Genomic DNA, 23,116 nt, shown 5'->3' on the forward strand with positions numbered 1-23,116 from the left:
TTGGCGTGAAAATTAAGAAAAATTATATATTCATTGAGAACAACACCTTAAAGTTATTCCTGCACAATAAGGAAGCATTTCGTAAGACTTCTTGATTAATATTGTCTTTGAAATGATGCTTGAAAAGACACGATATAGACTTCGAAAAAAGATGAGTACCGGTACTGTCATTTTTGTTAAAAAGAAATCTCTGTTACTAGTGTTAGTGTTAAGACGCGCAAGCGTATAGACTAGTGCAAGCATAGTTTTAGGCCTAGATTCTATTTGAAGTCAATAAATTGACGCAATCTCACCCCTTTGCAACACCCCCTGGCAGAATGGATTTCAATTGGTTGATTGACACCAGAGAGCTATAAAAGCGCGTTTCTAATTGGATATGGATTCAGCCTATGATAAAAAGTGTCTCACAAAGATAAAAATTAAAATGAAGATAAAGTTGTTCTCAGAAAGACAGATTACCAATTCAGAGAAATTTTTAAGGGTATTTTCATCTCACTGATTTTAACGGAGATAAATATTTTATTTCATCTGAGATAAAATGGATCTCAGAATAACAACCCCGGAAGTTTTCTTAGCCTGGCCCTAGCCCTAGGAGTAGGTTTCACTCACGACTCGGGACGCCACCAGTCTCCGAAGACCGAAGCTGTTTCCGTGGCGGGTTCTGCAGTTTGGGAGGCTAGTCGTCCGGCGGGGGCAGCGTTGTGTGCCGGTACAGTCTGCGGTACCACCGCCGGTCTAATGTTAACTTTACGGATCACGGCTGTCATTTAAAAAATAGGGTAAAAAACATCCCCAGAATATAAAACTTTTCAACATAGCCCAATTATCTTACCACATCTTAGTTTTACTTCAGTCTCCACCCTATTCTTACTGCTAAATTAGATAAAGTTTAAGACCCACGTAGATCCATCTTTGTGGTTCGAAAAAACAATAGAAATTGGTAGAAATTCTGCATTTCAGTGCTGCTGATAGCTGCTGCAAAAAAGACCGTCTGCAAAAACAGCTGATGATCGATTCGCTCAAAGTTTTGTTGATTGGAGGTTGGATCCATTCTCAGCCATAGGTACAAACATTTTCATACACTTATTTAATGATATATTTATTCTTAAGATAAGCAACAACGATTGGAAAATTAATTTGACCGAAAACATTACAAACTAATTAATAGTAGGAAGTTATTAGATTATGGAGGAGATGTCAGTCTTTATTAAAATCATCTTCCGCGTGAGAGATTACCAGTATCACGGTACACACACCCCTATATCTCACTATGGAACATGCCATGCCATGACCTGCCGAACCGGGGAATTGAAAAAGAAATCACAGTTTTATCGATAATGCGATATTTAAAAGGGTAAGTGTGATCAGTGATATATGTTTAACGCATTGATATGGAGCCTATATCTGAGTGTGTGTACATTAATGCTTGGAAATCTATGATTCTGGTAAGTCATATGATACGGGATAAGATTTAATGGAAATTATTAACACTCGTGTTAATTATAGTCCCACGTGCTTATCTCTGTGTTCGTAGTGGCTAATGCCAAATGGAGTACCTCTTTCCTTATCATATAGGCAGCCACACGCATGTGTCTTTACCATCCAGCCACACGCGTGTGGTTATATCCAGAACACCTATCTGTGGATACCGCCACACGCCGCCAGTAATAACAGTAAAACGCGTATGTAGGTCTATATCACGATCAAAATAACCTCATTTCTTCATTAATTTCTTACATTCTAAACCACTCTGATTTCTTTAAATCGTTTCAATTTCATTCTCACCGTCTTCTTTCCTTGCTTTTCTTGTCTTGTTACAAAAGGCCGCCTGTTAAATAGCAAATTTCCACACTTTTTCTACTTGTGTCGATTCTCTACTGACTCTAGGCTATGTGCGCGTACGTACGAAACTCGGGATTCGTGCATGCACGTCCAAGACGTACTAGGCCCTAGGGCCTACTAAGTTATGAATATTCATAATTCGTACCAAACGTAAACCCAAACTGTGTATGTCTACTACTGCGCTGCGCTAACGCTGTATGGGTCTGCCACCGCGAAGGAAGCCAGAATCGACACAAGTAGAAAAAGAGAATTTGCTGTTAAACAGATGACCGTTTGTAACAAGACAAGAAAAGCAAGGAGAGAAGATTATAAGGGGATCCAAAAGTACAGACAGGAATAACCAGAAATCAGACAGGAATTAAAACGAAAACACCTTTAATCTAGCAACATTAATCTCTGAAGATCACGGTAAGTCACTTGGCGAGAAGCTTCCATTTTGCAATCGCCCCCGACCCCGATCACACAGACGATCATCTCGGTATCGGTTGACAATAACAGTGACAATCCTTACACTCTCCCCCACCAAAATACACCAAAATACCCCTTGGGTATTTTTTTTTTTTTTTTTTATGCACAAAACAGCTCGAACAAAAATATAAGAAGAAATTTTTCCAAAAAAAAAGAGCCAAAAGTGCTAACACCAGCACAGCTTAATGTGTCAGAGTGCTCAAAACTTCGAAGAGCAACAGTCCTAAATACAAAACAACAAAACAAACAAGTGTCAAATTGTTATAACGCCATATTCTTCAAAGAAAAACACTGGCGTAAAGAAACTGTAATTTGTTGGGTTTGTTTTCCTTTTGTTTCAGTTTTTTTTTTCCTTTGAAGGTGTGGGTGCATATGTAAATTCGCAAATCCAACCAATACATACTATAATAAAAAATGAATCTTTCACGATATCATTCACAAGCACAGTCCAGGTAGTTAACTGAAGCTGGACAAGTAGCACAGCATTAATAAGCTCAACAAAATGCATGAAGAAATCACATCATGTGATGAGAATTTTTGTCTTTTAGAATGGTCCAAGACTTTATGGTAGACATCTTGAGTCGTTAATAGGGTTCACAACTTCACAAAGGTAACTTTCCAGCAAAACATGGGTATGATCAAGGTCCGTGGTTGAATATGAGTGTTTCAATATAAATCTATCATTGTTCAAATCCAATCCGGAAAATACGGGTTGCTATCCAAATCAATTCAAGTCTGCTCTTGATCCAGTAATGAAAACAAATGATCCAAACATATAAGTTCATGATCCCACTGAATTGTACGGCTCACAAAACTGTTCAAAAAGTGGAAAAACAAAGTTTGAAGGAACTAGCACCTCTTTAGTTGGTCAACATGAACAATGCGTGTCACTTTATTGTTGGCTTCATTGCAGACGAGAAAGTTGACTGGGGTCAGTTTCTCCTGGATGCGAAACGGCACAGTCCACCGAGGCGCCAGTTTGGCTGTGAAGTTTTTCTTTGCATTTGACAGAGGATAAGTCTTAACCATGACTTTGTCTCCTTCAGCTATGCGGCACGCATCACGACCCTGGTCATAATATTGCTTGGAGCTGTTGATCATTTTCTGACGATTGTTTGAGATCTCCTCTTGTGTTGGAATGTCCTTGCTTCGTTCCACCTGCAGGCGATTAGTCAAAGGTGAAGCTAAGCGTCGTCCAAACATTACCACTGATGGTTCCACCCCAAGAGTGTCATGGCTACTGCTGTTGAGGGCAAATGCAAACTCTGCAAGATGAATGTCCCATTGGCGATGATCAGTTTCAGAGTAAGCTTGGAGCATTGCCTTGATGTTACGGTTCACCCTTTCTACCCAGTTGGTTTGGGGGTGATAGGGTGTGATGAAGATCTGCTCAATCCCCCAAGACTCACAGACAGCATTCAAAGCCTTGCTCCTGAACTGGGGACCGTTGTCTGGCAACAAGGCTTTTGGAGGTCCATACCTGCAAAACAGTTCCCTCACTAGAGTAGCAGCCATCGATTGGCTGCTAGCTGACTTCAAGGGTAGAATCTCTACGAACTTAGAGAAGTGGTCGACAGCCACCAAGATGTACTCATGTCCAGCATATGACTTTGGGAGAGGCCCCATGAGATCCACACCAACTTTCTCCCATGGTCCAAATGAGGTAGTAGACAACATTTTCCCCTGACGTCGTTGGTAAGAGGGTTTGGTTTTAAGGCAAACTTTACAACCGCGGATGAAGCTTCTCACCGATCGTGACATACCGTTCCACCAAATATTCATGGACTTCAACCTTTCAAGAGTCTTCCTTCTCCCAAGATGCCCTGCTGTGGGCTTGCAATGACACTCGGCTAATACAGCACTCTGAAGTGATTTAGGGATAACCAAACACTCATCCTTATACAACACTCCATCTTTCAAATTGAAAGCCGTACTCGTCTGATTCACATCTCCATTATTCTCCTGCTTCTCAATCCTTTGAATCATTAGTAAGAGCATAGGGTCATTCCTCTGAGCTCTAAAAACAGAAGCCTTTGTCAATTCCGAGGAAACTGCAATTCCTTCACTGATTCGTGACTGATTTGCACAAGATGGGCAGGAGTATCTTTTGAGATCTTTAGCTTCCTGTGGGTCAATATGAACACATACTTGGTGATACCACTTAACACAATCATCACATTCTATCCAGTCAACCACCTTATCATCTGGGATAGTACAATCACTAGCTGCACAATACTCCTCCTCTTGACTTTCATGATCATTGTTAACGAAAGTCTTACTAACAACTCCCACCATGGGAGCAACCTCTGCCTTATGGATCCTAGAGAGTGCATCTGGCACATGATGTTGTTTTCCTGGCCTGTATATGACTTGGAATCTGAAATCCTGAAGCCTCAGGATCCAGCGGGCCAGCCGGCCATTCTGTTTTTTCTTTCTGAACAACCAGCACAAAGCTTGGTGATCAGTTATCACCCGACATTCTCTACCCTCTACGTATGGCCTCCACTTCTCAAGGGCCCACACCACGGCCAGGCACTCTTTCTCTGTTGTACTGTAATTTCTCTCTGCGGCAGAGAGAGAGCGACTTGCATATGCGATTGTTCGCGTACCAGACTGTTGACATTGTGTGAGGATCGCACCAATGCCCACATCGCTGGCATCGGTGTGTACAGAAAACCTGTAGTACTCATCAGGATATCCCAATATTGGCTCTGTTAGGAGTCTTTCCTTCAGAGTCTGAAATGCACTAACGCAGCCAGCTGTCCAATTCCAAGAAACTCCTTTCTTCTTGAGCTCATTAAGGGGTGCAGCGAGATCCGAGAAACCAGGAATGAATTTCTGATACCACCCCACCATCCCAAGAAACCTCTCTAATTCCTTAACTGACACTGGCTGGGGATAGTTGACAATGGTGGATACTTTATCAGGATCCATCTTCAGACCATCTGCACTGACAACATGGCCAAGATATTTCATTTCTCCACAGGCGAACTCACATTTGTCAGCATTCACGGTCAGTCCAGCTTCACGTAAGCGACCAAATATCTCGCGAAGGTCATAGAGATGTTGTTCCACATCACGAGAAAAGCACACAATGTCGTCTAAGTAGACGTAGCAATTACGGCCTATCAGTCCTTCAAGTACCTTAGACATTAACCTCTGAAAACTCGCAGGACCATTCACAACACCAAAAGGGAGGACCTTGAAGTGAAAAAGACCCCTATGGCAAACAAAGGCAGTTTTTTCCATATCCTCACTCTCAACTCTCATCTGCCAGTATCCACTGCGTAGATCTAGTGATGAGAACACCGAGGCTCCATGCAGGGAGCTCAAAATGTCATCAACGGTAGGCATAGGAAAAGCATCAACCTTTGTCACTTTGTTCAATTTCCTGTAGTCTACACACATCCTATATTTCCCATTCTTCTTTGGGACCATAACTACAGGAGCTGCCCATGGCGAGTCAGAGGGTTCAATCTTACCCAGCTGAAGAAGCCTATCTATCTCCTCATCAAGGGCTTGCCTCTTTTCAGGGCTAAGCTTGTAGGGATGAGCACGGACGGGAGCGGCCTCCCCAACATCAATTCTGTGGGTAGCCACATCTGTATGACCAGGCTCTTCATCAAATACATCCGGAAAATCCAGGAAAATCTGATTTAACTTCTCTTGCTCTACTTCATTCATATCAAGCTTTTCTAACTTCCCTTTAGCTCCAGAATGACCGTCAGTTTCGTCTCTGACCGGTGACACATCAGTTACTCCATCCAAGGAAAACTTGACTGGCCGTTCATCGGCTGCAGTGCTACTGGTGCTAAAACTACCACTTCCAAAATCGATGACAAGCTTCACCTTTTCGGCAAAATCTACACCTAGTAGAACAGGTACTGGCAGTTTGTTAACTACATGAAAAACAACGTTTGCACTGCTGCCTCCTAGACCAACTTGGAGAGACGCTAAACCTTCAGGCACTAACTCAGTCTCATTTATCATTCCTAACACTCCATCTGATTCACTTACAAGCTGCACACCTAGGTCATTACACAGATCAGAGGTAATCAAGGACACTGCTGATCCTGAGTCCAACAGGGCTCTAGTCTTTGTGACTTTGTCAGCTGGACCTTCAATAACAACCTCTGCTGTTGTTACATCACCTTTGTTCCATGAGATAAAATTGCATCTCTGTGGTGATATCTGATCTGGGCCTTGTGCAGCCAAGTGTTGAGGCTCGACTCCTGGGGGTACAGGACAGTTAGCAATCCTGTGCCCGAGCTGACCACACCGATAACAAGGACCATTAAAGTACCTACGCCCGGTTGATGCATTGCCTGTACCTGCCCGTCTCCGTGTGGAGGAGTCACCTCCAGAACCAGAATTTGAAACATTCGCTCCTCTCTGAATAACCAACTCATCTGCCTTGCGAGCTAGAACAATAAGAGATGTGGCTTGAATTTCTCTCAGTTTCAGTCGCAGCACCTCATCTGACACCCTTTCTAGAAACTGGTCAATCATAATCAAATTCAATCCCCTTCCAACTTCGGGCATCTCTACCATTTTGTTGGGTACCTCTATCCATTTTAAGAAGTAATCTTGCAATTTATTTGCAAATTCTTCATATGTCTCACTTGTTTTCTTATGTTCAGTTTTAAACTTTATGCGATATGCCTCAGGGGTGAGGTGGTAGCGCCTCTTGATTGCTAGAACAACCTCATCATAGTCCTCTTGCTCCTTTGCACTGAGGGCATGGAAAGCCTGTTGGGCCCGTCCCGTAAGGTATGGTTCTAACAATCTTGGCCAATCACTCTTAGGCTTTCCTGTCTGGAGGACAAGTCGCTCAAATGTGCTCAGGTAGCACACAATATCATCATCACTACTTAGCTGATGTAGTCCCTTCAAGGGTGGATCAGTTTGTACAGAACTTTTGAGTGCAGCTGACAGTAGAGATTGGCAAAGTTTTTCAGTTTCCTGATAATGGGACTTCTCCATGTGCTTCATGACCTCCAAGAGGTCTTGCATACCCACACCAGCACCTTGAGGCTCATCCTCAACCAGTTTTGGCAGATCGCACAAGCATGCAATACGTTCTTGTTTAGTTTTGACACTACTGATATCTATGTGATTTAGTTCACACAAATGTGCTATGTGCTCGGCAGTGAACCAGCTGAGGTACGCTGATCGGTCTGTCATGTTCAAGTATGTTTACTTATAATTGATGGTCTTTTTATTATTACTATTATTTATTATTATTGGACCTACTTTTATTTTTTTATTATTATTACTATTTAATGAGCCAACACCTTGATGGAAGGTTTACATGTATTTCGCGTTTCTTAATTACTTGCAGCCTATTCCTTTTCTATTTCATTCAAGGTCTATCTCCTTGTTCATTTATTTATTCATTAACACTAGGCTAGATCTACATTTAATAATTTATTTTCCCGCTTGATTTCATTTATTTATTTCTTTTTTTTTATTTATTCATTTATTTATTTATTTTTTTTTTATTTTTTTACAAATTCATTTAGATTTTTTTTTGTTTCCAGGGCCTATTAATACAAGAGTCCAACGACCATCGGTCACACATAGATCAATGAAAATGGCCTTAAATTCCATGAACATCCACTTCAAGTTCAACTGTCAAACCCAATCAACAACAAGAATAGCGAGGACAACCTCACTCAGCCAACCAAGCTTGAGATTCAGACCATGAACTAATTTCTGTATCGACTACTCTGTATTCGGGAAAGCCATCCCAATCGAACTGAGTCTGAGCTGAAACATACACTACAAAATGACAAACTCAATCCTGAACTGAATTTTCAGAAACTTATCTGTCTTTGACATGTCATTTTCCACTATTAAATTCTCAACTACTCCAAAAAAAAACAGCATCAAATTCATGCCGTATCAAATGCGAATTCACTACATGTATATAGGGCAGCTCACACACAAAACAATACATGGGCACACATAAATTTCGTGGAGCGGTTAACTCACTTGCAAGGTACGGCACGTAGCATTTTCAGGCAGGAAAACCCTTAGATTTCTTCGATTCCATAGCACAATGACCCTGCTCGCAGCGCCACTATAAGGGGATCCAAAAGTACAGACAGGAATAACCAGAAATCAGACAGGAATTAAAACGAAAACACCTTTAATCTAGCAACATTAATCTCTGAAGATCACGGTAAGTCACTTGGCGAGAAGCTTCCATTTTGCAATCGCCCCCAACCCCGATCACGCAGACGATCATCTCGGTATCGGTTGACAATAACAGTGACAATCCTTACAAGATGGTGAGAATGAAATTGAAACGATCTAAGGATAAAGGGGTTTAGAATGTAAGAATTTAATGAAGAAATGAGGTTATTTTGATCGTGATATAGACGGTCAGACCTACATACGTGTTTTACTGTTATTACTGGCGGCTTCCATTCCATTCACGAGTGGATACCATGCGCGACCATGGGGTCTCGAAAAGCACCCTAAACACGTAATTTCCATATTCTGAAAATGCACCCCTTAACAAGTATTGGCGTGTGAAACCCTACCCTTAACAAGTATTGGAAACAAAACGATACTCTTGGCAAATATTCCCTGAAATGAACCCCTAAACAAGTACAGGAATGTTTTATTGTTACGGGTCCTTTGGTTGTCGGCTTTACCTTATTTGGTTTAGTACGACCCCCACCTTCTACACCTCGCGCAAATCGGACTCTAAACACGTAGTGTTGGGGCAAAAAGGACATCCTTTATAAAACATTTTAATTTTGTTTTATCATCCACGCTAATTCGACCCTAAACACGTAATTTTACTAGCGAAATAGATACCCTTTTTTCATTATTTTTGTGTTTTTGACACCCTTTTCACGTTACGTACGTAACGTGCCCTATAGTGAAAAGGACATCCTTTTTACGTGTTTTTTTGGTCGCGCATGGTATCCACTCGTCAATGTAAGTGGCCCCCCCGGGGGCGGTATACACAGATAGGTGTTCTGGATATAACCACACGCGTGTGGCTGGATGGTAAAGACACACGCGTGTGGCTGGATGGTAAAGACACACGCGTGTGGCTGTATACACTGCCTATAATATATAATATGCCTATGGCATGCTAGACTCACGAGTCGGACATGCGCAATTTCTGAAATAGCTCACTGAATACTCAGGCGATGCACTCTCTTTAGGTGATTGTAAACTGAGGCTGAGGTTTCAGTTCAAGTGTGGTGTTTGTGTCGCTCATGGTTTACTGACAGTACTGTTGTGTTGGTAAGTTAGAGAGTGAATGATAAAGCTGAATGATATTATCAAAGACCACTTGTTCACTGCTACCACCCTGCCTGTGGGGAGTACAGGTAGGACTATGGCATGCCAATGTTGTACAGGGCACACACTTTAAAAAATCATTTAAATATCACTTTTGTGACCAAAACTACTAATTTCCATACAGTTGCAATTTATTTTTCATTAGTAACTTGGGAATAATTTTTTGTATTCACCAGAGCGCTCAAAAACTTGAATTTTGGGCATATTTTTGTGTACGCCCTCTACTGGTGAAAAGTAATATGGCAAGAAAATTTTCATTTTTTGATCTCTATTTTTAATTAAGAAAAAAATAATTTAAAGAATCAAATTTGAATAAGAGCTAAGTTGTAAGAATAATAGGTGTAGTGGAAATTGTCAGTGTAAAAAAATCAAGCATTTGCCCCAAAGAAAAAGAGAAAATTAGCCAAACATTACCACCCTTATTTTGCCACACATGGAGATATAACTGAGAACAAGGTTATATCATAACCTTGTTCATTGAATGAGTGTCAAAGACCAAAAAGCTTCGGTCTCTGTTAATGTTCCGTGGAACTCCGTTGGCTCCACTCACAAAATACAGAGACCGAAGACTGGCAAAGTTCTAGCTCGATCTGTACAGGGACTCAATGGCCATATGTTTATGTATTAAGCTCTGATAAAACAGGGAAGTGAAGTTGCGAGACAGTCGAACTAAGTCAGTTTTTTCCCCTTTTATTAATTTTATTTTTCCTGTTAATAGCCTAAAATGCACCAAAACGGGGAAAAATAAACTTAAATGGAGAAAAAACAGTGACTTATTTTGGTTGTCGCACAACTTCACTTCCTTGTTTTATCCGAACTTAATAGATAAACATACGGCCATTGAGTCCCCTGTTCAGATCGAGTTAGAACTTCGGTCTCTGTACCGTAAGTAACGGTCTCTTAACCGCACCTTTTCTCGGCGGGAGAGAAGCAAAAGTCGGGGGGTGCGTTTTATCCACGGTGACGGGTCTAAGCCAGCCCGTCGTAACCCCTCCCGAACATGTAAGACATCTGCCAGTTCACAACACATCGAGTGGCCGGGTGTAGCCGCCCAGGGCAATGTCGTTTATAGGGTATGAGCCGCGGGTAATGGGAAGCGATTATTACGATCTTATTCAAATACTGTCCATAACAAACGCATCCACCTTCATGACACTATTTTAGACTTTATTCTCGATTTAAAGCTCTAAGCAAAGTTCCCTGGCTAAGTTCAAAGAGAGGCCAAGCATACTTGGTAATATTTTGTCACAGCCGAGCAAGAGTTGAGTGAGCTAAGAGCTTGCGTTGTATTGTGGTTATAGTGCAACTTAAGCTGGCGTTATTCATCCAAAGTCCCGTTTTGCGCTTGCTTTTTTTTCTTTCCCGATTGCTTTTCATAAGATACCAAGTACACCATGCACGGGAGATACGGCACGAAGCCATAAAAACAACTGGAAAAAATGCCAATTTCTTTGTTTCTTGAACCTTGCTGTAATCCCGTATCCAAAATTCATGCTAAGACATCAAATGCTAGACAAATTCTGAAAGTGATTGTGAGGTTGTGATGCAAGAAATGTGAATGTTTCTTCCTCCTACTCCGGAAAAGACACAGATCATAATTTGATAAGATGTACTGGTACCGTATCGTAGTTTGCAATGTACAAGAACGGCAGTGCTGTGTGTACACTGTGACTGTGAGGTGAGTGAGTGTGTAAGTTGCCAATATTGTTGGGACCTTTCTTTCTTGCTAACATTTGTAAATGAATTGATCAAGAACAGCAGATTTCCGCAAACCGGTAATCTCTTTGGATACTTTGAAATCTCTAAGTTAGTTTTTGTTTCTTTGTACCTCAAATATGCATGTAAACGTGAGAAGGATTTTTTTTCTTTTAGTCCAAAGTTGGGGGTGCGGTTAATCCACGAGTTTATAGTCCGGTATTTGGTGAGTGGAGCCAACAGAGTTTAGCGGAACAACCAACATAACAGAGACCGAAGCATTTGGTCTACGGTAGATCTGACCTTCTGCGGCAACCTAGTTTTTTTTTGCACATGGATATCACAGTTTTGTTGAGAAATTACATAAAAAATAAATTAAGAAATTTCGTGCCTTAAGGCCCTAAGTGCGGTTAGCACTGATTCCTTTCAAATGGTGATTAAAATGTAGTCATACACGATCCTTTTGTTAGTCATTGTAAATTGGCATCTTGAATAATCGTCATCCTGATAAAATTCTTTACCACTACCAGTTATATCGTCATCTTGATTCATGTCGCTATGTTGCTTTTGTTTCATATCAACTTAGATAGGAATTGTTTTCTTGTTCAGTATAAAAAAAACTATTCAATCATAAGATGGTAATCACATGTCAGGAAATGAATTATAATTTCCTTATTCAAGGTCAATGATTTCAGGATTATTAACAATTTATGAATGTATTTTTTCTCATATTTAAAAAACATTCATCTTGTAATTCTTGTTTAATGTTTCCAAATTCAGCACTGCTTCTATATTGAATTGCTAGATGCAGGTGAGACTGCCAGGAGTGTTCCATTTGTTTATTATAATTAGGGAAATTAGAAAAAAAAAATCAAATTTGAGAGCGAAGTTGGCTCTGTCAATAAAGCGTCTGCCTGTTTAACCAGAGGTTGTGGGTTCAGTTCTTACCGGGAGGATGACTGAAGCATGCATTGTGTGTTAATGCCTCCCCCTGTTCCATAGATGAAGACTATGTTACACTGAAAAACACTTGTCCCTCGGGTAGGAGACCCGGTGTAGAGGAGAATCACCACCACTGCATGTTATGCAACACATAGATCGATCCCTGACAGCTGATTAGATGAATGTGCGTCGCATGACTTTCAGATGAATCAGCTATAGCATGCCGAAACATGACAGTGTCACCGATGCAATAGTCAACTGTTGCTGCAAGAGAGCCGGCCATACAAATGATGCAATAGTATTGCATGTTCAATCAAGTGCAATAGCTCCTTAACTGCACCTCCACAAGTACTGCATGTGCATACAAGCATCTCTGCACTACATGGGCCTACACCATGTGCAGATAAAATAATATATATCAAAATAAAAGGATAAAGAGTAGATCTTTACTCCTAACCTTGTTCCTTCATAGGCCTAATACTTTCGATCTATTTTAATTTTGGTCAAGACTCAGACCTTCACGTTTATAATTTCGTGGAGCTCAATAAATCGCTCTCCTTATTTTTTTGAGGAGCTCAATTGAGCTCCTCAGAATCGCTCTGTGTGAGGAGCTCAAATCAATTCATTACAATACATGTATGATAGATTGTAGATTTTTCTTAACATTGACATTGTATATATATGCAATAGCTGTGTTAGCTATTAATTAATCTGTGGTGAAACTAGGCCTGGGTCACGTCAATACGTTTACAAGATGTCGTACGCGCTCCTGCTAAAAAAAAAAATTGAGAAAAAAAAATTGCTAAAATTTCACATTTTGCATCTTTAAATCCATGAAATGGCCTTCTTTTTTCCATAATTCCTTGAAATTACTTTGAATTAGTTAAGTACTATCAGAAAAATGAAGAATATTCACCACTTTCCCGACTCTGATTTGAACTTACCTCGGTAAATATTGTAGTCCCACATGTAGACTTCCATGGTGTTGCCATGAAAATCTACATACCCGGTATGGGACTACATGGGACTGCAATATTTACCGAGATTAAATTAAAATCAGAGTCGGGGAAAGAGATGAATATGCTTCATATTTCTGATAGATTTCAACTAAATCAAAGTAATTTCAAGGAATTATGGAAAAAAGAAGGCCATTTCATGGATTTAAAGATGTGAAATTTTAGCAATTTTTTTTTTTTGAGGAGCGCGATTTTTTGCTCTCCTTACTTTTTTTAAGGAGTGCGGTAGGAACGCCGGCGCGATCGCGCTCCTCAAAAATGAAGGTCTGAAGACTATGTCTACAAGTGTCGTATAAAATGAATATTCAATATTTTGTCATTCATGCGACCATTCGAATATTACATTTGATGCAAGTTGATGCAATCTATTCAATGATGTGAAGAGGAGTTGAATAGATTCCTTCAACTTGCATGCTCATGTAATAAGATTGAATATTTGTATAATATTTCTACCATATGCTACCATAATGTCTACAGCAAGGTGGAATAATTTTTGCATTTTCCTCTCTGGGATTGACTTCTGTTCAACACCATTTGCTGTATAGACTGTGGGATGGTCGCTAAAATTGTGACTTTCCGTGGGGCGGCAAATGCAACCACGGTTCTTGGACATGATAATATGTAAAATATTATGAGTGAATACATGCAACATGTTGCCATCGCTAAATTCTGCTCCTGACCTCAAAATTAAAATGATAATATGCGAAATCGTACCATTGATTCGACTGGAAATTCCGCCATTCACCCCGTGTGTTAAGGACTTCCGCGAACGCGCGCAAGCGTGTACAATGCATGTAACCTCGTTCGCGTTTATTTTTTATTCGTTGTAGAATATACGATGGCGGATAAGATGTCGTCGTCTTCGTCGTGTTTTGACAGCGAAAATGACGATTTACCAATAGCAAATATATGCTACATGCACGTCTTACCCAAGGAAAGAGGGCCAGTAAATTTCTTTCAAGTGAAGAGCTAGAACAAATTTAAGCCTTTGCTGCATTCGTTGGTGTAGACTACCTGGGACTTCAGAATAAAAATAGCTATTCGTGCAGCAGAGAAGTTTGCAAGCTGTCCCCCCTGGCGGAGTTCATCAGGAAATTAGAAAATAAGGGAAAAGAAGAAAAGGGGGAGAAAGAAAGGGGAAAAAAGAGGAAGGGGGAAAGGGAACTAAGAAAAAAACTTAAAAAGTGAAAACTGGAAAAGGAATGAAAGAAGAACAGTTAGATTGTCATGAAAAAGTGATTTTACTTGAAAGAAATTAACTGGCCCTCTTTCCTTGGGTAAGACGTGCATGTAGCATATATTTGCTATTGGTAAATCGTCATTTTCGCTGTCAAAACACGACGAAGACGACGACATCTTATCCGCCATCGTAGATTCTACAACGAATAAAAAATAAACGCGAACGAGGTTATATGCATTGTATACGCTTGCGCGCGTTCGCGGAAGTCCTTAACACATGGGGTGAATGGCGGAATTTCCAGTCGAATCAATGGTACGATTTCGCATATTATTATTTTAATTTTGAGGTCAGGAGCAGAATTTAGCGATGGCAACATGTTGCATGTATTCACTCATAATATTTTACATATTATCATGTCCAAGAACCGTGGTTGCATTTGCCGCCCCACGGAAATGAAAAACTAGAGACATTTTCCTTGTCCATCCCACAGTCTAGTATTAAAGAAACCTGTAAAAATGGCAGATAAATATGAATGAAATGAAATGAAAGCAAAGACCTGAAGAAAATGTACCAATTGATGTTGATTTATTTCCTAATTAGATCCTTGATAGAATATTTATTCATTTTGTTTTGAAATCTTTGCAGATAAGAGCAGAGATGATGCTATTATGAGACGTTCGGCTGCACCATCCCAGCAGGGTCTGGCACCTAAGAGACCAAGGTTCAACCCTCCATTTCGTTCTAACAACACTGTACCCCTGAATACTCCTCTAGCATTACCAAGTCAACACACAACCCATTCTGCCTCTCAAAGTCTACCCAGAACTCAACAACCTGCTCATGGCAATGTAGCTAATATAAACAAAAATAAAGAGCGATCAGCTGAAGCAGTAGAATCAGTAAGTTCTATTCAACTAGTTGATGCTAAGGAAAGTAATGACAAACAAGAATCAAGAGACCATGCAGAGAATGCCTCGTGTAGTACTGTTGCAAAACTGGAATCAGATGGGACAGACATTGGTGAAGGTCAAGGACATGGTCAAACTGATATCCATGAGCTTGGTTCTACCGATGCTGGACATTTGACTCATGACATGCATGGGTCAGCCCTTGCAGGAGAAAGCTCTACTGGAACCAGACCCCAGCATCTCCTTCACAAGAGCAGTTTGATGCAGAGAAAACCATTCATGGTCAAACAGACTACACCAGCCGTCAAACCACCCAGGAAAGAAATAGAAGATGATGATGGACCAAAGCGTCATTATTACAGTGTTATGTGGTAAGAGATTGGAATCTCTGTTATTGTAATTTAAAAATTAAGCAGTAGCATCTTAATTCCTGCTTTTCTGTTTTTGCATAAAATTACTCTGGAAGAGAGGATGTACCTTCCCTAAATTGTCATAGTGCCCTCTTGAGTTGAGATCTATGAAGTGGGAATGATATGAGAAAGGAAAGCATACTTTGTTAAAGTGCAAAATGTGCAGTGAAATTGATATAAGTTATGTAATCCCACCTGACTTTTTCTTTGAAGTCACACACAGCTTTTGAGATCAAAACAAAAACATGAAAAAGGACTAGCAAAAGAAATTTGTATTTTAATAAAATACATAGGAAAATACTTTCTTTTCTACCCTGCATAGCAGAAGTTGATGTTGTCAACATTTAAATAAAGGTTAAGTTTTTTTCATAACTTTTATTGTAAATATGCTTTTTCATGAAACTTGGAAAAAAAAACAAAGTATAACTGATAATTTTACATAAGTTTCAGGTCACATGATAGAATTAAAAGGTCATTTAGGGTCAATGAACTGAGACCATGTTGTTGTGGTATTAATATTGAAATCATAAAACCAAGGTAAAGTTTTTGAAATGTCATCATAACTTACAAAGTAAATAGATTTATTTAATGAAACTTGGGGGGGGGGGATCACCAATCATCTTGTATAAGGGTCAGATAATTTGAACGAAGTCATTTGAGGTCAATCAAATGAACATTTTATTATGAAATGAATGGTGTTTCCTGAAAAATTACTAATCCTAGTTGTTTTCAAAGTCAGCACTGCTGCTTTATTGAAATGTGTAATGCAGGGGAGACTGCCAGAGATGTTCCACTTGTGTTTATGTTACATTTACATAGAAGGACACAATGAGTGTGTTGACCCCAAATTATGATATCTGGGGAGCGTTTCATCAAAATTTCTGTCAGACAAGTTGTGATACCCGACAACTTTCCTTGATTTTGATTGGCTGAGAAGCATTCTTTCTATGGTATCTGTCGGATAAAACAGGACTTGTTGGATAAAACGTCCAAATTCCTTTCATGAAACTCTCCCCTGGACCTTCATTTCTTGATTTTGAACAGAATTTTGATTTCATGCATAAATTATGCATACGAATTGACATATTTTTTGCTGAGATCATTAAAGGGGGCCCTACATGTAGGAGGCACCTTCGGGATTTAAAATCTACCAAAATATTCCAAGCTATTTAGGGTTCAGAAGTAAACCAAAAGTAATTTCAGAAAGAAAAAATACAACACATGTTTGTCACCTTTCAATTAATGGAATATAAATTTGCTTGTTCTTTATTTGTATATTTTTGCTTGTTTTGCAGGTGTAAACTTTCAAAGAAAAAGCACAAGAAGTGGGAAGGAGATGGTAAGTTTGTAAAATAATTAGGACAAAATTCTAGAATAAGTTTTTACAAAGATTACAACCAGTGACTATATACAGATATGTATTGTTAAAGGGGGAAATTATTTTATATTCTTTACTATATTTTAATGATAAGAATGACTTTGGATTTTTTTTATTCAATATTACATTCACCTATTGTTTGTAGACATTTCAAGGTAAAAGCCTGTGCCCTGACCAATTAACTTTTATTAGCCTTCTAGAATTTCATGGTAGATAGTGATCTTTTATTGTAATATCTGATGAACATGATAGATATTGAGAAAGTTGATAGGACTTGGAGCTGTACTGTTTGTATAGATTTTCATGTTTTTTTTTTAACTTCTTGTGGAGACAGAAAGAAAAAGAAATGAGTGATCATATTATTGTCTGTACATGTTAGATTCCTTTGAATCTCTTATCTTTTATGTTTTTAATGTCATGTGATGGTACTAGATATTACATTTATAATCATGCTGAAATGTTATGTTTCTTATTTCAATTATCAGCTCTCCTGATTACTAAAGGCAGATCCGTGACCCTACTGGATGTAGAAGGGAAGGAGTAAGTTCTCCAACAAGATTTAAAATACTCATGGTAGTTTGGATCCTAGCACAGTCATTGATTGACTGTAGGACACATTTTCATGAATAATCTCATGGACAGTAATGTTCATTCAAATGGTTAAAATTGATTGTTTTATTAAGGAGCTTTCACATTTGCTTGTGCGATCGTTTGTGATCATTTGGTCACAACATATGTTGCACACAATCGCAACGGTTGTAAGCATTGGCAACACCAATTGTGAAAGGGGCTTTATTGACTTAGCTTATCGCAACAGGAATCTAATTATATTTTGGGTTATAAGGTCTGTGGCCAAACACAGGTCTTTGCGTATATGAAGACAGCTAGTTTTTGTTTTCCTTTGATTAATCAATTTCACACACCAAATATGCATCTCACAAGTAAGATATCAATTTTATCATCTTATTAAATCTCCAGAATTTTAAAGGTGAAGTTCACCCTGACAAAAAAGTTTAGTTTAAAATATATCAGAGGAAATATAGAAAAATATTGCTGAAGGTTTGAGAAAAATCCATCAACGAATTAAAAAGTTATTAGAATATTAATTATTTGATTTAAGATGTCATATGCGAGCAGCATTCCTACATAGTAAATGGTAAAAAAAATCAATGAAATGTCATTTTCTAAAGAAATTGAAAATGGTTTATACTGTACCTTTTGTATATGAAAAGACAAATCATTTCACACCCAATCATGAATAGAAAACAAAAATAATTCACCAGGAACTATTAAAAAAATGAAATTCATGCATTTTGTATTACATAATATATGGGGCAGCTGCTCATTTGTGACATCACAAATTCAAAACTTAAAATTCTAATAACTTTGTTAATCTTTTTCCTCAAACCTTTTTTCAATATTTTGTCTCACCTGCATAGCAGAGTGAGACTATAGGCGCCGCTTTTTCGATGGCAGCGGCGACTGCGTCAGCATCAAATCTTAACCGAAGGTTAAGTTTTTGAAAAGACAGCATAACTTAGAAAGTATATGGACCTAGTTCAAGAACTTGGCCATAAGGTTAATCAAGTATTACTGAACATCCTGGCTGAGTTTCATGTCACAAAACCAAGGTCAAAGGTCATTTAGCGTCAATGAACTTAGACCATGTTTGGGGAATCAACATCAGCAGAGTGAGACTATAGGCGCCGCTTTTTCGATGGCCGCGACGACTGCGTCAGCATCAAATCTTAACCGAAGGTTAAGTTTTTGAAATGTCATCATAACTTCAAAAATATATGGACCTAGTTCATGAAACTTGGACATAAGGTTAGTCAAGTATCACTGAAGATCCTGCATGGGTTTCATGTGACATGACCAAGGTCAAAGGTCATTTAGGATCAATGAATTTTGGCCGAATTGGGGGTATCTGTTGAATTACCATCATAACTTTGAAAGTTTATGGATCTGATTCATGAAACTTGGACATAAGAGTAATCAAGTATCACTGAACATCCTGTGTGCATTTTAGTGCACATGACCAAGGTCAAAGGTCAATGAACTCTGGCCATAATGGGGTATCTGTTGAATTACCATCATAACTTTGAAAGTTTATGGATCTGATTCATGAAACTTGAACATAAGAGTAACCAAGTATCACTGAACATCTTGTGCGAGTTATAGGAGTTTCAAAATCAGCACTGCTGCTATATTGAATCGCGTGATGCAGGTGTGACTGCCAGAAGCATTCCACTTGTTTTATTATTTTTCTTCTATTTATGCTAAAACTTTTCCTCAGGGTGAACTACCCCTTTAATGATAGCGAACAGGTCCGAAATTCCACTAGAGCACCATGTTCTACCTACTCTTGGCAAATGTCAAGATAAATAGCCACAATTTTAGGAGCAATGGTCCCAAAAAGTTTCAATAAATTTGTATTTTGAAAAAATCTAATTTGGCAAGATGACAACATTCATTTTGATTGCGCATGCTTGAGAATATATCTACTTTCATCCAACATAAATTTGGCATTAAGTTTTATGCTGGAACTAGCATTATTTCAGAAAAATATTTTATCACTGAAAAATGAATTGGTTGTATAAATGCATGCATGTATTGATACCCGTAGAGTATGATATGTGATTACAATTAAATCTAAACAATAGGTTCAATGATATTCTAGTTTCATAGGGTAAACAAAGATGATCTTCAAATTTGCACATCTCCAGCACTTGAAAAAAAAAATCAGAGAGGTCTGTGTGTTAATACCCAACTATATGATTTGCAAGGGTACTTTGCTGTGTTAAAGAGTTGTTTCTTTTAAAACATCTTGTAATTGTAAGCAAATAAACTTACAATTTGATTAGTCATCTTTGTACAACCTGTGCTTATATCCTTAGAAGAAATGAAATCATGCAATGTTAAGTTACCTGCAACAGTCAATTGTCAAACGCATTATTGGAGAGATGTTGTTTCTATTCCTAACTAAATATGGGTCTTTCCACCTTCTCCTTATTCTCATAATTGAAAAAAAATTGTGAATCAACTTTAAACAGGACTTAAATGCATGGATATTTCAGGGATGAGTGGTCTCAAAATTAAATATTTTGATTATTAGGTCAAAGAAAATGATAAAAGGTACCTATGGAAAATTGCTCATTATATCGCAATACTGAATTGCCTTTACATTCCAATCTTTGTTCCCTGTAGTCATGTGGATGTTGTTACATTTTCTTTATGATTGTACGATTATTAAAACATTTTTTTTTTCAGAAAAAGTTCATAGAATGCAAAACCCCTACAATTCTGCTTTACACCATAGACATACATTGCCCATTTACAATCCTAGACCCATTGCATAAGAGTGAATATGTTTGTTAATTTGCCATCCAATGATTACTTACTTGAAATCCTGGATTTTGATTGGCTGTAAACTTGTTAACATGGTAGTATACATTATAATTTCTTTCTCTTTGCCGCATCAGAGGAATTTCTAATATCAAATTTATCAACTTTATAATGCTTTATATGATAAGGTTTACGTGGTAGTAACTTTTATGGATTGGGCCCTGGTGTTACATAGGTTTGATAGGATACTTATTGCATCCAGACTCCAGACAGAGATAGAAATGCTGGTATTCATGGTTGATTGGCTGAAGCAATTTACAGCCATGTGTTAGAGTTTATGTCGGCATGAATATGAAGGATAGAAAGAAATGCTGGCATATTTGTTGTTATATTTCTTAAGGAATGCTGAATCCTGGGGAGGTTGATTGTTTCAAGGAATGATGTGTGGTGGATGGCAAAGTTCATTACTCTTAGCATCAACAATAATGGACTTATTCTATTATGATGTGAAAATATCACTCTTTTTCTCTTGATATACATGCATGCCTGAATTGTACATGCTTGAACCATATTGAGAGTGTAATAAAAATGTATTATCTTGATTTTAATTTGAATAAAAATTTATCCGTCAAATGTATTGATGAGACACTAAAAGATTTTCACTGCTAACAATTTTTGGTATCTTGTTTGAAAGCAGTGGGCATGTTTTCATCCAAAAACCTGACCTGTAATTGCCACATTTTAAAATAAAATAACTTAAAGGTCAAGTCCACCTCAGAAAAATGTTGGTTTTAATCAATAGAGAAAAATCAGACAAGCACAATGCTGAAAATGTCATCAAAATCGGATGTAAAATAAGAAAGTTATGACATTTCAAAGTTTCGCTTATTTTTAACAAAATAGTTATATGAACGAGCCAGTTACATCCAAATGAGAGAGTCGATGATGTCACTCACTCACTATTTCTTTTGTTTTTTTATTGTTTGAATTATACAATATTTCAATTTTTACGAATTTGACGATTAGGACCTCCTTGCCTGAAGCACAAAATGTTAAAATAATGGAATTCCACCTGTTCAGGGAGGAATGAAACTTCATTTCACATGACAATGACGAGAAAATAAAAATATTTCATATTTCAAACAATAAAAAAACAAAAGAAATAGTGAGTGAATGACATCATCGACTCTCTCATTTGGATGTAGCTGGCTCGTTCATGTAACTGTTTTTATGAAATGAAGCGAAACTTTGAAATGTCATAACTTTCTTATTTTACATCCGATTTTGATGAAATTTTCAGTGTTATGCCTGTTGAATTTTTCTCTTTTTATTCAAATCAAGTTTTTGTTGGGGTGGACTTGTCCTTTAATAGTGTTGAACAAAATTATCTTACAGGGGTTGCCTATTTTTTGCGTTGAAAAGATCAAGCTGTGCTGTCTTACCTGAATGAGTAAAATGTAATTTTCAAATGTCTCAAGGGTAATTTTGAAGGATTTATGATTATTTAGTGGGCAAGTTTTTATCTAATAATTTGATCCATTATAGCTTATTCTTATTTTTTTTACTCTCCTATTAATTTTGGTTAAAGCATAATTTGATACTATGTATAATAAATTCAAGGAAATATTATAGGTGTATTAGGTTCCTTGGTGAAATACATTCCTGCTAATTGGAGGTGTATTCCATTTAAACCTATTAAATTAGCATGCCATATTTGCAGAATCTTCTCTTTGTATCAACAATTAATGAATTTCTTTGTATGTGTTTTTTTCATAGGATAGGTAAAGGTAGTGGATACAGACCATCTGAGCTGGAAAGCATGGAGGAAGGTCACACGTTATGTGTGGGCGGCAAGGAAATTGAGGTAAGATATCAGTCTAATCTTAGCCTTGCTCTAGGAGTTAAGTGTTGCTGTTTGTTACTGTAATGGCACTTGAAATGTACTTTTTACATAATTAGTGTCCTTTGTGCTTGTAACAAAACACCGAAATGAAAAATATTGTTTATTAGTTTGAATGACTTGAATGCAAGGAGATTGATCTATGATAGTGAGCATAATCTTGACCTTGCTGCAGGAGTATTTTTTTAAAAAAGATCTCTTTGTGGCTAAAAGGTTTACTAAATGGGAATAATATTTTGAACCTAATTTGGGGGAATTTCATGGAGTCAGTTTGATAGTCTCTCTGAAAAGATGAATTCTTATATCGATTTTACAACATAAAAATGAAAAATTGAAACATATATCTCAATGTGACATCAGCATTGAACAAGTTGTTTTTTTGTTGGTTGCTAGGCTTGTGTCAAGAGCAACTTGCTGATTAAAGTTTCAATCAGAGTTTATGTTTGCAGACTACAGATTGACTGACGGGGTAGGTCCTAGTCTGCAGGCACTGTCCCTGATTGAAAGTTTAATAAAAAATGGGTCTGGAGACTAGTCTAGCACAAATGAAACTTGTAAAGAAGAGGTAAAGAAAAGATGAAAAAAGGGAAAGAAAACATAAAGGCAAGAAAAAATATGTGAAACAAAAGAATATGAAGCAAAAAAAAGCAAAGAAAAAGAAATATCTAAACATAAGAGGAAAAGAAAAAGAGAGAGAGTAAAGGAAAAA

General features: G+C 38.0%; 1 protein-coding gene across 2 annotated transcripts; it reads left to right on the forward strand.

Moving 5' to 3' along the window:
• The first annotated feature begins 1,261 nt into the window (after positions 1-1,261).
• On the forward strand, positions 1,262-22,990 carry LOC121409032 (DNA repair and recombination protein RAD54B-like). Of its 2 annotated transcripts, none has more exons than XM_041600816.1 (5): positions 1,262-1,354; positions 15,112-15,745; positions 17,080-17,123; positions 17,648-17,702; positions 22,284-22,988. In XM_041600816.1, exons 2-5 carry the CDS (start codon positions 15,135-15,137, stop codon positions 22,432-22,434), a joined length of 861 nt encoding a protein of 286 aa, XP_041456750.1. In that variant the 5' UTR covers positions 1,262-1,354; positions 15,112-15,134; the 3' UTR covers positions 22,435-22,988. The 2 variants fall into 2 exon arrangements, with proteins under 2 accessions (XP_041456750.1, XP_041456751.1); XM_041600817.1 differs by lacking the exon at positions 1,262-1,354 and adding an exon at positions 1,365-1,445 and having other exon boundaries at positions 22,284-22,990.
• Positions 22,991-23,116: the final 126 nt, after the last annotated feature.

Source organism: Lytechinus variegatus, chromosome 2 (assembly GCF_018143015.1).
Source record: "Lytechinus variegatus isolate NC3 chromosome 2, Lvar_3.0, whole genome shotgun sequence".
NCBI classification, from domain to species: domain Eukaryota; kingdom Metazoa; phylum Echinodermata; class Echinoidea; order Temnopleuroida; family Toxopneustidae; genus Lytechinus; species Lytechinus variegatus.

Excerpts from the sequence above, each read along its gene's own strand:
- LOC121409032 (XM_041600816.1), top strand. The coding sequence starts at position 15,135 with ATGAGACGTTCGGCTGCACCATCCCAGCAGGGTCTGGCACCTAAGAGA. Across the intron at positions 17,124-17,647 it reads CAAGAAGTGGGAAGGAGATG|CTCTCCTGATTACTAAAGGC; the intron begins GTAAGTTTGTAA and ends TTCAATTATCAG. Across the intron at positions 17,703-22,283 it reads CTGGATGTAGAAGGGAAGGA|GATAGGTAAAGGTAGTGGAT; the intron begins GTAAGTTCTCCA and ends TTTTTTTCATAG.